Consider the following 16650-nt stretch of genomic DNA (forward strand, 5'->3'; position numbering starts at 1 on the left):
TTATTACCTTTCCAACCGTCCAAACCGTTCCTCGTTACCCCATTCACCTCTATCCTGGAATTCACACTGAGTATTTCTGTTCAATAAGTAATATTCATTGATTCAGTGGAGCAATGTTCAGTGTGGATTCCAGGCTAGTTCACCTCCAACATTCCGAAGGTCTACTTACCCCTTGCACAGTTTACACATTTTTCAGCCTTAAAATGAAATACAAAAATAGATTACATCGTTTTTCTACCATTGTTCTCAACCTACTCTACATTTCCAACGTGAAAGAAAAATTATAGAACATTTTCCAAATTAATAAAATAAAAATAAGATGTCTGGATTGCATATGTCTTCACACCCCAGGGTTAATACTTGGTGGAAGCACATTTGGCTGAAAAAACATTTGGAATAGGAATCTACCAACTTTGAACAGATGTTAGGGCTACATATATCCATTGTTTTCTTTCCAAATTTGCTCAAGCTCAGTAAATTTGGTTGGAAGTCATTGATGGACAGCAATATTCAAACCTTGTCTCTGATTTTCAAGCAGATTTAAATTAGGACTGAGACTGGACCATTCAGGAACACTCAACACCTCTTGGAAAGCCATTCTGGTGCGCCTTTGGCATTACAAATACGGCATTACAATTTGTGTAATTGTCCTGCTGAAATATAAAACTCTATCCCAGGGTTATGTGTTCAGAAGACTGAGACAGGGTTTCCAATAACTTTTTATCTGGGCTTTGCTCCTTTCACATTTCTTTTGATCTTGACAAACTCCCCAGTCCCTGCAGGTGACAAGCATAACCATAACATGATGCTGCAAGCACATAACTTTGAAAATACAGAGGATAAACCACATTGCATTCACTCCACATATCTGACATGTATGACAAAGTGAAAAGAATGAAGCCTGTGGTACAGTCCACTTCAAATCATTCATTCTGTTTGCAACAAGGCCGTTAAGTAGTACTGGAAGACAACACGGCAAAGTATTGTGCTTTTTTGCCTGAATTAAAAACTACAGGCTTGGGTCCAATACAACACAACACAGAGTGAAACCCACAGTATTTTCAAGTATTGTGGTGGCAGCATCATGTTATGGGTATGCTTGTCACCGGCAGGGCTTTGAGAGTTTGTTAGGATCAAAAATAAATATCAAAGGAGCAAAGCCAAGGTAAAAAGTCTGAAAACCTAACCCTGGAATAAAATGTACACCCCCAAGCTCTCTAAGCCTACCCCTCAACCCCACCACCCAGTAGGATCCACCATTGTAGTCCAATCAATCATCTACCTTTGCCTCAAATGGGCCTTATCCACCAACATTTACTCTTAACTCCTCTTAACCCTTTCTCCTTCCCCTCGCTCATCCCTACTTAACCCTCTCCCACGTTGTCTCTCCTTTTCCTTCTCTCACCCCACATATCCCTTTATTTTTTCCCCCTCTCTCACCCTGCTTAACGGTCTCTCAATCGATTTCTCCGTTTCCCACTTGCACCTAGGCTGCCGAGGTTAGGGTCAGTGTTTGTACTGTATATCTGTTAACCCCATGTTAATCAGAGTCATCTGAATGACCCCTCACGAGTGGAGAAGGGAGAGGTTACATAGAGAGGTTACATAGAGAGGTTACATAGAGAGGTTACATAGAGAGGGGTCCTCCTGAAATGAGGCATATTGGCTTATGTCTCTTTTTATTTTATTATTATTATTAATATATATTTGTTGTACTTTTACCCCTTTTTTGTGATCCCGGCCAGCCAAACCCTCCCCTAACCCGGACGAAGCTGGGTCAATTGTGCGCCGCCTCATGGGTCTCCCGGTCACGGCTGGCTGTGACACAGCCTGGGATCGAACCCGGGGCTGTAGTTACGCCTCAAGCACTGCGGTGCAGTGCCTTAGACTGCTACACCACTTGGGAGGCCCTGGCCTATGTGTCTCTGACTTTGGTTTCCCCTCCTGTCTCCTCCACCCCCCTAGGAGGAAGCAGAGGTACCAGAGTGCCCCCCTGAACATCCATCGCCACGTCATCCTCTCTGAAATCAAAGAGGCCACCTCCACTCTACCGCTGGTGAGAGACTCAGGCAACAGCCACTCTACTATACCCTGGTCACCAGTTCTGTTTCTGATTTAGCCCAGTCATCCATTGTCATGCTGTTTGTCGTTTGTTCAATCAGAAACAGATTTGGCAACCAGCTTTACTCTATTATTATGTCTGTGTCTCATATAGCACCCTATCCCCTTATATTGCATGACTTTTGACCAGCCATAACCCTGGTCAATAGTAGCACACAGTATATAGGGGAATAGAGTGACTAATCTAATCATAGTATAATTTCCTTACTGCTTTATCACATGATCATGAATAGTTGTATTCATTAATTCTGTACACTGTATTGTGGGGGGAAAAAGTATTTGATCCCCTGCTGATTTTGTACGTTTGCCCACTGATAAAGAAAGGATCAGTCTATAATTTGAATGGTAGGTTTATTTGAACAGTGAGAGACAGAATAACAACAACAAAAATCCAGAAAAACGCATGTCTGAAATGTTATAAGATTGTAGACATTTACATTTAAGTCATTTAGCAGACGCTCTTATCCAGAGCGACTTACAAATTGGTAGACCTACACAAGGCTGGAATGGGCTACAAGACCATCGCCAAGCAGCTTGGTGAGAAGGTGACAACATTTGGTGCGATTATTCGCAAATGGAAGAAACATAAAAGAACTGTCAATATCCCTCGGCCTGGGGCTCCATGCAAGATCTCACCTCGTGGGGTTGCAATGATCATGAGAATGGTGAGGAATCAGCCCAGGATCTTGTCAATGATCTCAAGGCAGCTGGGACCATAGTCACCAAGAAAACAATTGGTAACACACTACGCCGTGAAGGACTGAAATCCTGCAGCGCCCGCAAGGTCCCCCTCCTCAAGAAAGCACATATACATGCCCGTCTGAAGTTTGCCAATGAACATCTGAATGATTCAGAGGACAACTGGGTGAAAGTGTTGTGGTCAGATGAGACCAAAATGGAGCTCTTTGGCATCAACTCAACTCGCTGTGGTTGGAGGAGGAGGAATGCTGCCTATGACCCCAAGAACACCATCTCCACCATCAAACATGGAGGTGGAAACATTATGCTTTGGGGGTGTTTTTCTGCTAAGGGGACAGGACAACTTCACCACATCAAAGGGACGATGGACGGGGCCATGTACCATCAAATCTTGGGTGAGAACATCCTTCCCTCAGCCAGCTCATTGAAAATGGGTCGTGGATGGGTATTCCAGCATGACAATGACCCAAAACACACGGCCAAGGCAACAAAAGAGTGGCTCAAGAAGAAGCACATTAAGGTCCTGGAGTGGCCTAGCCAGTCTCCAGACCTTAATCCCATAGAAAATCTGTGGAGGGAGCTGAAGGTTCGAGTTGCCAAACGTCAGCCTCGAAACCTTAATGACTTGGAAAAGATCTGCAAAGAGGAGTGGGACAAAATCCCTCCTGAGATGTGTGCAAACCTGGTGGCTAACTACAAGAAACGTCTGACCTCTGTGATTGCCAACAAGGGTTTTGCCACCAAGTACTAAGTCATGTTTTGCAGAGGGGTCAAATACTTATTTCCCTCATTAAAATGCAAATCATTTTCTAACATTTTTGACATGCGTTTTTCTGGATTTTTTTGTTGTTATTCTGTCTCTCACTGTTCAAATAAACCTACCATTAAAATTATAGACTGATCATTTCTTTGTCAGTGGGCAAACGTACAAAATCAGCAGGGGATCAAATACTTTCCCCCCCCACTGTATATCCTATATCTGTATAACATGAAACGTCCCACAGAGTAAATGTGGTTTGCAGGAGAGTAGCGTACACAACCACTACAGTACAGAGCGTGCCAAATTATGCTGAGAATGTAGTCCTCTAGTTCAAAGAGAGAATTAACAGCTGGCATGGAACCTTATTGGTTCCATGAAGAACCCAATCAAATATAATGATTGGACCTCCTCATCGAGAGGTCCTCATAACACAAACAAGCTCAACGTTGATGTTTTGTATGCATGACAATTACATCAGTAACAGAGTGTTAGTGAGGATAGGCCTTCAATATGTTTACTGTAATGGTGAGTTGTGTGTGTTCTCTCCCAGGAGGTGACCACTCAGTCGGTGATGGGGTTCGATCCTCTCCCCCCGCTGGACTCAGTGGCCTCATACACCCGGCCAGAGAGGTAACCCTCCAAACATGTCCTAACTTGTGCCATTATACATATCTTGTGCAAGGTAGGGTATGTACCAGTGCAGGTTTTTACATAGTACACAAAATATAAACACTACCGTTCAAAATGTTGAGGTCACTTAGAAATGTCCTTGTTTTTTAAATAAAAGCAATTTTTTTGTCATTTTAAATAACAACATCAAATTTATCAGAAATATAATGTAGAATGGCAGCTTCATTAAATAGTACCCGTAAAACACCAGTCTCAACGTCAACAGTGAAGAGGTGACTCCGGAATGCTGGACTTCTAGGCAGAGTTCCTCTGTGTTCATTTGCCCATCTTAATCTTTTCTTTTTATTGGCCAGTCTGAGATATGGCTTTTTCTTTGCAACTCTGCCTAGAAGGCCAGCGTCCCGGAGTCGCCTCTTCACTGTTGATGTTGAGACTGGTGTTTTGCGGGTACTATTTAATGAAGCTGCCAGTTGAGGACTTGTGAGGCGTCTGTTTCTCAAACTAGACACTCTAAATGTACTTGTCCTCTTGCTCAGTTGTGCACTGGGGCCTCCCGCTCCTTTTTCTATTCTGGTTAAAACCAGTTTGCGCTGTTCTGTGAAGGGAGTAGTACACAGCGTTGTACGAGATCTTCAATTTCTTGGCAATTTCTCGCATGGAATACTCAGAACAAGAATAGACTGATGAGTTTCAGAAGAAAGTTCTTTGTTTCTGGCCATTTTGAGCCTGTAATCGAACCCACAAATGCTGATGCCCCAGATACTCAACTAGTCTAAAGAAGACCAGTTTTATTGCTTCGTTTATCAGCACAACAGTTTTCAGCTGTGCTAACATAATTGCAAAAGGGTTTTCTAATGATCAATTAGCCTTTTAAAATTATAAACTTGGATTAGCTAACACAACGTACCATTGGAACACAGGAGTGATGGTTGCTGAAAATGGGCCTCTGTACGCCTATGTAGATATTCCATTAAAAATCAGCCGTTTCCATTTACAACATTAAATGTCTACACTGTATTTCTGATCGATTTGATGTTATTTTAATAGACAAAAAAAGGTGCTTTTCTTTCAAAAACTAGGACGTTTCTAAGTGACCCCAAATATTTGAATGGTAGTGTACAGTGAGGGGGAAAAGTATTTGATCCCCTGCTGATTTTGTACGTTTGCCCACTGACAATGAAATGATCAGTCTATAATTTTAATGGTAGGTTTATTTGAACAGTGAGAGACAGAATAACAACAAAAAAATCCAGAAAAACGCATTTCTTTGCCAGTGGGCAAATGTACAAAATCAGCTGTACATATATCATATATACAGTGCATTCGGAGTATTCAGAGCCCTTGACTTTTTCCACATTTTGTTACGTTACTGCCTTGTTCTATAATGTATTAAAAAAAAAAATCCTCATAAATCTACACACAATACCTCATAATGACAAAGCAAAAAGTTTTTTTGACATTTTTACAAAAGTATTAAAAATAATAAACTGAAATATCCCATTTACATAAGTATTCAGAACCTATACTCAGTACTTTGTTGAAGCACCTTTGGTAGTGATTACAGCCTCGAGTCTTCTTGGGTATGACGATACAAGCTTGGCACACCTGTATTTGGGGAGTTTCTCCCATTCTTCTCTACAGATCCTCTCAAGCTCTGTCAGGTTGGATGGGGAATGTCGCTGCACAGCTATTTTCAGGTCTCTCCAGAGATGTTCGATCGGGTTCAAGTCCAGGCTCTGACTGGGCCACTCAGGAACATTCAGAGACTTGTCCTGAAGCCACTCCTGCATTGTCTTGGCTGTGTGCTTAAGGTCGTTGTCCTGTTGGAAGGTGAAACTTCTCCCCAGTCTGAGGTCCTGAGCGCTCTGGAGCAGGTTTTCACCAAGGATCTCTCTGTACTTTGCTCCATTCTGTCCCTCGATCCTGACTAGTCTCCCAATCCCTGCCACTGAAAAACATCTCTGCTGCCACCACCATGCTTCACCGAAGGGATGGTGCCAGGTTTCCTCCAGACATGACGCTTGGCATTCAGCCAATCTTGTTTCTCATTGTCTGAGAGTCTTTAGGTGCCTTTGATGGAGAGCTGCAGAGATGGTTGTCCTTCTGGAAGGTTCTCCCATCTCCACAGAGGAACTCTGGAGCTCTGTCAGAGTGACCATCAGGTTCTTGGTCACCTCCCTGACCAAGGCCCTTCTCTCCCAATTGCTCAGTTTGGCCGGACGGTCAGCTCTAGGAAGATTTTTGGTGTCCAAACTTCTTCCATTTAAGAATGATGGAGGCCACTGTGTTCTTGAGGACCTTCAATGCTGCAGAAATGTTTTGGTACCTTTCCCCAGATCTGTGCCTCGACACAATCCTGTCTCGGAGCTCTACGGACAATTCTTTCGACCTCACAGCTTGGTTTTTGCTCTGACATGCACTGTCAACTGTGGGACCTTATATAGACAGGTGTGTGCCTTTCTAAATCATGCCCAATCAATTGAATTTACCACAGGTGGACTCAAGTTGTAGAAACATCTCAAGGATGATCAGTGGAAACAGGATGCACCTGAGCTCAATTTCGAGTCTCATAGCAAAGGGTCTGAATACTTGTGTAAAGAAAGTTTACATTTTAATTTTTTTATAAATGTGCAAAAATGTCTAAACATGTTTTTGCTTCATCATTATGGTGTATAGTGTGTCAATTGATGAGGAAAACAATTAATTTAATCAATTTGTGGGAAAAAGTAAAGGGGTCTGAATACTTTCCCGAATGCACTGTAGCTAGTTATAGAATGTGGCTCCTACAGATTGCTAGGTTCTTCTCTATAGGTCGACTTGGATCAGCAATCCTGTCGGTGCCTCTGGACTGAAAACCAAGAGTCAGGACAGTATCTGCTTGTGTTTTCCTAAGCAGAACCAATAAAGCTTGGTTTGTTTCAGTCCACATAAGACTGACTGGCCCACTGACCACTGACTCCATTGAGGATCTCTAATGAAGGTATATTAGATTAGAGTACAGTGTAAGGGGATGGTGGTGATCCATTTGTAATGTTCAGGAGTGTGGACATTGGAAAGGCACACGGTTATGTAGACCAGGGGAGGTGAGTTAACCCTCTCTCTGTCTTTGCCAATGGTGGAAAATGCCATTGATGTAAATTTTGCATAAAGAATAGCCTTGATTTCACCAGCTTGCATCTCTCCTCTCAATGGTCTATCCCTGACACACCCTTCCTTCTCTGCCTCCCTTCTTTTTCTCTCTCCCAACTATCCCTCTCTTCAATCTCTCTCTTCTCCCCTCTCGCTGTCATCAGTTTCTGTGAAATAGCATGTGGTTACAGGAGTGTTGTTTGCTCCTGAGTGAGGCCTCTTTCCTCCCATCTTGTTATAGCTGTTAACCAGCAGAGTCACTGGTGGATGGTAGGGAGGCATCAAACCATCAGAGAGGCGAATACGGTGACAACAGATAACATGACAAATTGACCCCCAGTCAAGAGAAAGTGTAGCATTTGTTTAAAGTGGGGAAGACCTCCTAATGTCCTGAGGGCTGTTGTGTGGAGCACACTGTACATACTGTACCCTGTCCTGATGATCTCTGGTGAGAACTACTTAGAATGACAGCCCACCCTTGTCTGAGGACAGCCCTACTATTTCTACCTGATGGTTGCTTGTTCCTCATAAGCTTTACAAACATGGCCACGGAGAAGTGTTTTGATTGATAAATAACTGGGGTGTGTAAGTGGTTGAAGTAATGATTTTTATTCATGGGTGGGGGGGTTACTGGTTACAATTTAGCACTGGATCTGTAACCGCAACATAAAAGCAGAGCATTCTTTGGGTTTAGAGAAACTATTGGACCTACTTATAATGATCTACAGTGAGGTCAAAAAGTACTTAGACAGTGACACTTTGTTGGAATGGTTAATAATACATTATCATGTCTTTCTGTTGGGCACACATAATCTGAAACACAACCAAAACTAACTGCAAATGCATCCAACAAGTTTGGAGTATTACAAGCTTGTTGTAGTCAGGACCAAATATATGGGACCAATTACTAAACTTTTGACTACTTTAATACACATAAGTACATTTGCCCAATACTTTTGGTTCTCTAAAATGCGTGGACTATGTACACATTCCAAGTGCAGGAGTACAGAGCGAAAACAACAAAACATGGACCTCACTGTATATGATGGTTGATCTAATTTATGGTCATGGGAGAATCCTTATCAGCAGAAGAGTGTGAGAAATGTATTGCATGCTTGTGTTATCTTGTTAGCTTTTCTCACTTGTCTCTGTGTTTGCAGGCAGAGTGTGGGAGCCTCCAATGAGAGCACCCTGTCACTGTTCTTCCGCTCTCTGCTGCCAAACTTCAACCTGCAGGTAAGTGAGTGAGCTAGGCCGAGGGTGAGCTACAGTAGACTAGGGGTGTGCAACCATGGTCCTCGGGAGCTGCAGTGTCAGGCAGATGGCTGGGTTCTTTCATTCAAGTCCGTGCCTGATTATTTAGATCTGGAAAACTCTGATTCCAATCAGTGACATTAATGGATATGGATTTGACAAAGAAGTAGCAGAGGAAGAGGACATCAGCAGACACTGTGGTCCCTGAGGACAGAGCTGCATGCCCCCAAGCCTGGCAAATCTAAGAAAAGGTCCTCTGCATCTTAGAACATCATGACTGCTTGTCCTTTGACCCCAATGTCCCATCTCCCGTTAATGACCTCATAAACCAACGTGTGTGTGTGTGTGTGTGTGTGTGTGTGTGTGTGTGTGTGTGTGTGTGTGTGTGTGTGTGTGTGTGTGTGTGTGTGTGTGTGTGTGTGTGTGTGTGTGTGTGTGTGTGTGTGTGTGTGTTAACATAGGGCAAGGACCTTGAATAAAATGGCATGGGAAACAGTCTCATAATGATAATATAGCTAGCATCTCCACCGTGCCTTTCCCAATGGGAGACCAATAGGGAACATCAGCTGTTGAGGCATATGACCTCCCACACACGGAAGAGTGTAAAAAAAGATTATAACTCACAGGATATTTCAGTTGGCATGTTGCTTCAGCAGACAATGAAAACATTCATAAAGTGTACCGAGAGTCAAAGAACCTGGTCTGTCGCTTCCTCAGGGCTCCCAGATTCCTCACATACACTAGCCCACGCTGTTGCTAGGCCACGGTCAGCGGGATGAGACGTCATCATAATAATCTCAAAACATTTGTGGGAGTGCTGAGCTAATGGATACATCCTGGGCTACTGTTGGGCTGAGCAAATGGAGACACCCTGGGCTACTGTTGGGCTGAGCTAATGGAGACATCCTGGGCTACTGTTGGGCTGAGCTAATGGATACATCCTGGGCTACTGTTGGGCTGAGCTAATGGAGACACCCTGGGCTACTGTTGGGCTGAGCTAATGGAGACACCCTGGGCTACTGTTGGGCTGAGCTAATGGATACATCCTGGGCTACTGTTGGGCTGAGCTAATGGATACATCCTGGGCTACTGTTGGGCTGAGCTAATGGAGACATCCTGGGCTACTGTTGGGCTGAGCTAATGGAGACATCCTGGGCTACTGTTGGGCTGAGCTAATGGATACATCCTGGGCTACTGTTGGGCTGAGCTAATGGAGACATCCTGGGCTACTGTTGGGCTGAGCTAATGGATACATCCTGGGCTACTGTTGGGCTGAGCTAATGGAGACATCCTGGGCTACTGTTGGCCTGAGCTAATGGAGACATCCTGGGCTACTGTTGGGCTGAGCTAATGGAGACATCCTGGGCTACTGTTGGGCTGAGCTAATGGAGACATCCTGGGCTACTGTTGGCGCAAGGGTTCTGACAGGATGGAAGGGAACATTGATTAGCTTTAGGTAGATATTTAGGTTTAGGTAGATATTCCCTAACACTCTGGAGGTTTCTGAATGGATTAACCATACGACTAATTTCATGCCTATTTGCTCCGTGGCCAAGCCTGAGAAAGTGCTTCTGAGTAGTTTCCTACTCCACTAGATCTACAGCAGCTTAACCACATTAAGTCTACAGTAGCGTAACTTTGCCACAGAAAAACGGGTTCCTCTGTTGGAACTAACCAATATGGCCCCGTGTAGCTCAGTTGGTAGAGCATGGTGTTTGCAACGCCAGGGTTGTGGGTTCGATTCCCACGGGGGACCAGTACGGAGAAAAAATATATGAAATGTATGCATTCACTACTGTAAGTCGCTCTGGATAACAGCGTCTGCTAAATGACTAAAATGTAAATGTAAGAACATGCTCTTGAAATAGTGTTTGCTGGTGCGTTTTGGACAGGTCCGAGCAATGTTGACCCATTGATGATGTTATGTGACTCTGACTCTGATCTCTATCTGATGACCGATAACACAATCTGATGACGATCTACAACCAACACTTTGTGACGAGGCATCGGAGGCCTTACAAAGTTTGGCTTTATCATTTGATACAGCACAGATCGTGGAGAAAGATTGACGAGGCAAACTTGGCTTTTGGTACAAGAACTCTTGACTCCGTGTTTTGTATGGTCTAACTTCGATTTGAAACCGTTTACTGCTATGGATTGGCTAACACAGCCTCTCTGTGATGCACTGTTTTTAATGGTGCGTTACTTGAGTGCTGTTGAAGCAGAACAGACAACTGTTGCATTTCAAGAGAGAGTCTTGATTCCTCTCTGACTCAGTGTTGTCCATGGCAACCAACAAAGAGGGAATGTACTGTCCGCCCCATTGCCCCCTGCTTCTCAGGCAGAGTTGAGAGAGGAGGTAAAGAGTGGGTAGTGTCACACAGGGTGAAATACACAAGAGACAGATGGTGACAAACACCCCTGGAGAGGAGAGGATAAGCACTCAGCCTGGCACCAGCAACCAGAGGATGGCCTATATTTACACACCACATTGTCTCTCGTCATGTTGACCTACTTCAGAACATTCACTTGTCTATAAAAAAAGATCCACATGATCAAAACATCAATGGACAGTATACATGTGTGGGAGTGATTTTTATATTTAATGAGGTGTCCCACACTGACTGGCACTGGGTTGCCATGTAACCTTGTGCAGTGAGATGCAACGTGGTGTGAAGGAAGCAAAGCATCGTCTCCTATTATAATCACTCTCCAATGTCCATGCTAGTTCGGAGTGTAGCTATCCACGCTAGTGATCAGAGGACATGTGGCTAATTGTAAATATAATCACTAATGTGGACCACCAACCTGGGCGCTCCAGTGTTCTCAGGTCCTCCTGTGCCACAACTGACCATGCAAGTTCCAGAAACATCCACTGACAAACAGAAACACATATGCCCAGCGTTTTAACCAAGAGGGACCACCTTTTTTTTATGCAGCTAGTTTTAAACCATCTTGAGACTTATCTGATTAGGAAGAGGAAGAGATGCAATTAGGATAAGAACGAGACAGTTTAGGAGGAAGAGATGCTGTCTGCTTGCAGTTGTTTTATTGCACTGTTAGAATAGCTACAGTGTTATCCAACAGGTCTGAAATCACAATTTAGGCTTGTTGGAAATGAAATGAATCTAATGTGTGTTCTGTGTGAAAATCCCAAAACACTTAGACACAAAACACTGACATACTGTATGTCACCTAGGGTCTTACAAAGCTCCTGTTTGTCTCTTAAAATTAATTTGTTTACGCGTGATACCTTATTGCAACGTTTGAAATATTTTGAACCTGAGTGAGACAGGAGAGAGTAATGTGGTGTTCTTAAGAGATGGTATTGTGCTTTTCCTGGTGAATTTAAGTAACACACACACATACAGTGTATTCAGGAAGTATTCAGACACCTTGACTTTTTCAATTTTGTTACATTACAGCCTTATTCTAAAATGGATTAAATACATTTTCTACACACAATACCCCATAATAACAAAACATTTTTGTTGTTGTAAATTCATTTTTAAATATTTTTTTCAAATACCTTATTTACATAAGTATTCTGACACTTTGCTATGAGATTCGAAATTGAGCTCATGTGCATCCTGTTTCCATTGATCATCTTTTTTATGTATTTAAAAAAAAATGTACCCCTTTTTCTCCCCAATTTCATTGTATCCAATTGGTAGTTACAGTCTTGTCTCATCGCTGCAACTCCCGTACGGACTCGGGAGAGGCGAAGGTCGAGAGCCGTGCGTCCTCCAAAACACAACCCACCAAGCCGCACTGCTTCTTGACACAATGCCCACTTAACCTGGAAGCCAGCCGCACCAATGTGTCGGAGGAAACACAGTACACCTGGCGACTGTGCCAGCATGCACTGCGCCCAGCCCGCCACAGGAGTCGCTAGTGCGCGCTGGGCCAATTATGCGCCACCCCATGGGTCTCCCGGTCGCGGCCGGCTGCGACAGAGCCTAGACTCGAACCCAGACTCTTTAGTGGCACAGCTAGCACTGCAGTGGCTTAGACCACTGCGCCACTCGGGAGGCCCCTCCATTGATCATCCTTGAGATGTTTCAACAACTTGATTGGAGTCCACCTGTGGTAAATTCAATTGATTGAACATGATTTGGAAAGGCACACACCTGTCTATGTAACATCCCACAGTTGACAGTGCATGTCAGTGGAAAAACCAAGCCATGAGGTCAAAGGAATTGTCTGTAGAGCTCCGAGACAGGATTGTGTCGAGGCACAGATCTGGGGAAGGGTAGCAAAAATGTTTTGCAGCATTGAAGGTCCCCAAGAACACAAGGACCTCCGTCATTCTTAAATGGAAGAAGTTTGGAACCACCAAGACTCTAGAGCTGGCTGCCTGGCCAAACCGAGCAATCGGGAGAGAAGGGCCTTGGTCAGGGAGGTGACCAAGAACCACCAATCAGGCCTTTATGGTAGAGTGCCCAGACGGAAGCCAATCCTCAGTAAAAGGCACATGACAGCCCGCTTGGGGTTTGCCAAAAGCCAACTAAAGACTCTCAGACAATGAGAAACTAGATTCTCTGCTCTGATGAAACTAAGACTGAACTCTTCGGCCTGAATGCCAAGTGTCACGTCTGGAGGAAACCTGGCAGCATCATGCTGTGGTGTCTTTCAGTAGGAGGGAATGGGAGACTAGTCAGGATCGAGGGAAAGATGAACGGAGCAAAATAAAGAGATCCTTGATGAAAACCTGCTCCAGAGTGCTCAGGACCTCAGACTGAGGCGAAGTTTCACCTTCCAACAGGACAACGACCCTAAGCACACAGCCAAGACAATGCAGGAGTAGCTTCGGGACAAGTCTCAATGTCCTTGAGTGGCTCAGCCAGAGCCCGACTTGAACCCGAGGAATACAGGTGTGCCAAGCTTGTAGTGTCATTCCCAAGAAGACTTGAGGCTGTAATCACTGCCAAAGGTGCTACGAAAAAGTACTGAGTTAAGGGTCTGTAAATGTGATACTTAAAAAAATATATAACTTTTTTTGCTTTGTCATTATGGGGTATTGTGGGTAGATTGATGAGGGGGGAAATGATTTATTCCATTTTAGAATAAGGCTGTAATGTAATAAAATGTGGAAAAAGTGAAGGGATCTGAATACTTTTCGAATGCACTGTATACACACACACACACTTCCATATTGTCATGTTCAGTGATGATTAGAATTACTGCTCACTCTCTAGTCACTGTCTCTGCAGGGTGAGCCGATGCCGCAGGATGACCTGGAAGTAGCTCAGGCAGGTCGGGAGCTGAACCAGGAAGTAAATCGTCTGATGGTGGCCATGAGGGACATGCTGGCCAATATCCAGTTTCAGGAGCCACCTAGAGACGACAACCCTGACAGAGACGAGGGGGAGTGGGACTGAGATGAGGAGGACAAAGAGAGAGGTGGAGTGAGACTTGAGAGGGCTACATAGAGATGCGAATAGATAGAAGAAAATAAAAGGTTGATTAAGATGAATGGAGATGGAATATAGCAGGGAGGTAGGAGGATGAAGAGTGAGTGAGGGAATAGATTCAGTGAGGGTAGCAGTAACAGATATACTGTAACCTTAAAGAAAGAAATGGCAGGTCATCTATATGACCCAAACATCAAACCAACTCTCCCTTTCTGATATAGGCACAGTAGTATCACCTCTTCCTCCTGTCATCGTCAAGACAGTCCATCAGCCCACTCTCCTTCCTCATGTTGTCCCATTCTCTATCCTCAGGACTGTTGTTTTTACTGATCTAGAAGATCAGGAGGCTGCATTCATCAAGAAAGAAACTCCATCTTCAGTTTTTCTTTAAATCTTTTTTAAAAGAACATTGCTTATCAAAAAAATTAATATTGTGTTTCATCAGAAGGATAAGGATGCCCTACTGCTACAGTATATCTGAAGTGTAATTATTTATGATTGAATAAATCCCTATGGTGTTGTCTTAGCAACCAAACGTTGTACACACATTGACAGTCTACTGCTATACAGGTTGATGAGAGTCAGGTTAAAGGTTAATGAGCGTCTGATAAAAGTATGAGTGGAACAAATGGACTTAACTTCTTATTCCATTTTTAATATTGGCCATAACAACTTTGATTTTTAATTTCAACTCCCAATTAACCCTGTTCATCATTGCTAAGACAACAGCATTTTATATTCAATCTGATTTTGAGGATAAAATTCAAACTGATCAGGATATTTTTCTGTTGTGATTCTCTATAAAGAGGTATTTTTGACCTTACCTGAATTCAATTCTAGGCTGTTTATTAACTAGGGCCCGAAGTTGGTCCCAATGAGGTCACGTTGGCAGGAAAAACTCCTGGCCCAAGTCATCTGTTAATGTCAGGAAAGGATTGCATGATATCCAACCCACTACTGTAAATACTCTGCTTAGAAATAATTTATTACACAAGCTAATGTAAAGATAATAAACTTGATGTGCATATGGTTCAATATTGACTTGAGTAAAAATACATTATATTTCATAATTCATCTCTTTCCAGGCCAATAGGGGGTTCATTCTGTGTCTTAGCCTCCCAAGCCGCCTGATCATGAGTGTTTGCTGCACGGTGAGTGGTAATCAGTCTAGAAATTACAAGGCTATCTGTGTCTACCATCCAAAAATATCTGTCCTTTCACTTCTCTTGAAGTCTTTGATGCTGAGAAGATTAACTGGTAGGTATTATCTGATATGCAGTCAGTCAGTTGTTGCTAATGCATCTGCCCTTACTCAATCTGAGGACACTGCCTCTCAGGTTCCCGTTACAATAAAGCAGTGTTTCCCAAACTTGGTCCTCGGCACCTCAAGGGGTGCACGTTGTGGTTTTGCCCTAACACTACACAGCTGATGCAAATGATCAAAGCTTGATGATTAGTTGAATCAGCTGTGTAGTGCTAGGGGGAAAAACTAAACGTTCACTCCTTGGGGTCCCGAGGACCAAGTTTGGGAAACCCTGCAATAGAGAATCTTACGTACAGTTGATGTAGGAAGTTTACATGCACTTAGGTTGGAGTCATTAAAACTCGTTTTTCAACAACTCCACAAATGTCTTGTTAAACTATAGTTTTGGCAAGTCAGTTAGGACATCTACTTTGTGCATGACACAAGTAATTGTTCCAACAATTGTGTACAGACAGATTATTTAACTTATAATTCACTGTATCATAATTCCAGTGGGTCAGAAGTTTACATACACAAAGTTGACTGTGCTTTTAAACAGCTTGGAAAATTCCAGAAAATGATGTAATGGCTTTAGAAGCTTCTGATAGACTAATTGACAAGAGGACATTTCTCCAAAAAGTACGATCTTTGTCCTCATGTGCAGTTGCAAACTGCGGTTTGACTACGGTTTGCAACTGCACATCTTGTCTGATGAAACAAAAATAGAACTGTTTGGCCATAATGACCATCGTTATGTTTGGAGGAGAAAATTGGACGCTTGCAAGCCGAAGAACACCATCCCAACCGTGAAGCACGGGGGTGGCAACCTCATGTTGTAGGGGTGCTTTGCTGCAGGAGGATCTGGCGCACTTCACAAAATAGATGGCATCATGAGGAGGAAAATTATGTGGATATATTGAAGCAACATCTCAAGACATCAGTCAGGAAGTTAAAGCTTGGCTTTTTTATGGCTGTTTTGGAGCAGTGGCTTCTTCCTTGCTGAGCGGCCTTTCAGGTTATGTCGATATAGGACTCGTTTTACTGTGGATATAGATACTTTTTTACCTGTTTCCTCCAGCATCTTCAACAAGGTCCTTTGCTGATGTTTTGGGATTGATTTGCACTTTTCGCACCAAAGTACGTTCATCTCTAGGAGACAGAGCGTGTCTCCTTCCTGAGCGGTATGACGGCTGCGTGGTCCCATGGTGTTTATACTTGCGTGCTATTGTTTGTACAGATGAACGTGGTACCTTCAGGCGCTTGGAAATTGCTCCCAAGGATGAACCAGACTTGTGGAGGTCTACAATTTTTTTCTTGAGGTCTTGGCTGATTTCTTTTGATTTTCCCATGATGTCAAGCAAAGAGGCACTGAGTTTGAAGGTAGGCCTTGAAATACATCC

General features: G+C 43.4%; 1 protein-coding gene across 2 annotated transcripts in view; it reads left to right on the plus strand.

Moving 5' to 3' along the window:
* The window catches only part of LOC106562269 (transcription factor 25), a 33106-nt gene extending 18064 nt beyond the window's left edge, over positions 1-15042 (plus strand). Inside the window, exons 15-19 of one of the 2 annotated variants that reach the window (XM_045689181.1) lie at positions 1966-2056; positions 4131-4210; positions 8500-8575; positions 13807-13996; positions 14320-15042. In XM_045689181.1, the coding sequence (XP_045545137.1) occupies positions 1966-2056; positions 4131-4210; positions 8500-8575; positions 13807-13974 (415 nt within the window). In that variant the 3' untranslated portion in view covers positions 13975-13996; positions 14320-15042. Of the gene's footprint in view, positions 1-1965; positions 2057-4130; positions 4211-8499; positions 8576-13806 lie in introns of both variants that reach the window. The other variant, XM_014127035.2, reaches the window with a different exon arrangement.
* The last annotated feature ends 1608 nt before the right edge of the window (positions 15043-16650 follow it).

This window comes from Salmo salar, chromosome ssa11 (genome assembly GCF_905237065.1).
Source record: "Salmo salar chromosome ssa11, Ssal_v3.1, whole genome shotgun sequence".
Classification (NCBI taxonomy): domain Eukaryota; kingdom Metazoa; phylum Chordata; class Actinopteri; order Salmoniformes; family Salmonidae; genus Salmo; species Salmo salar.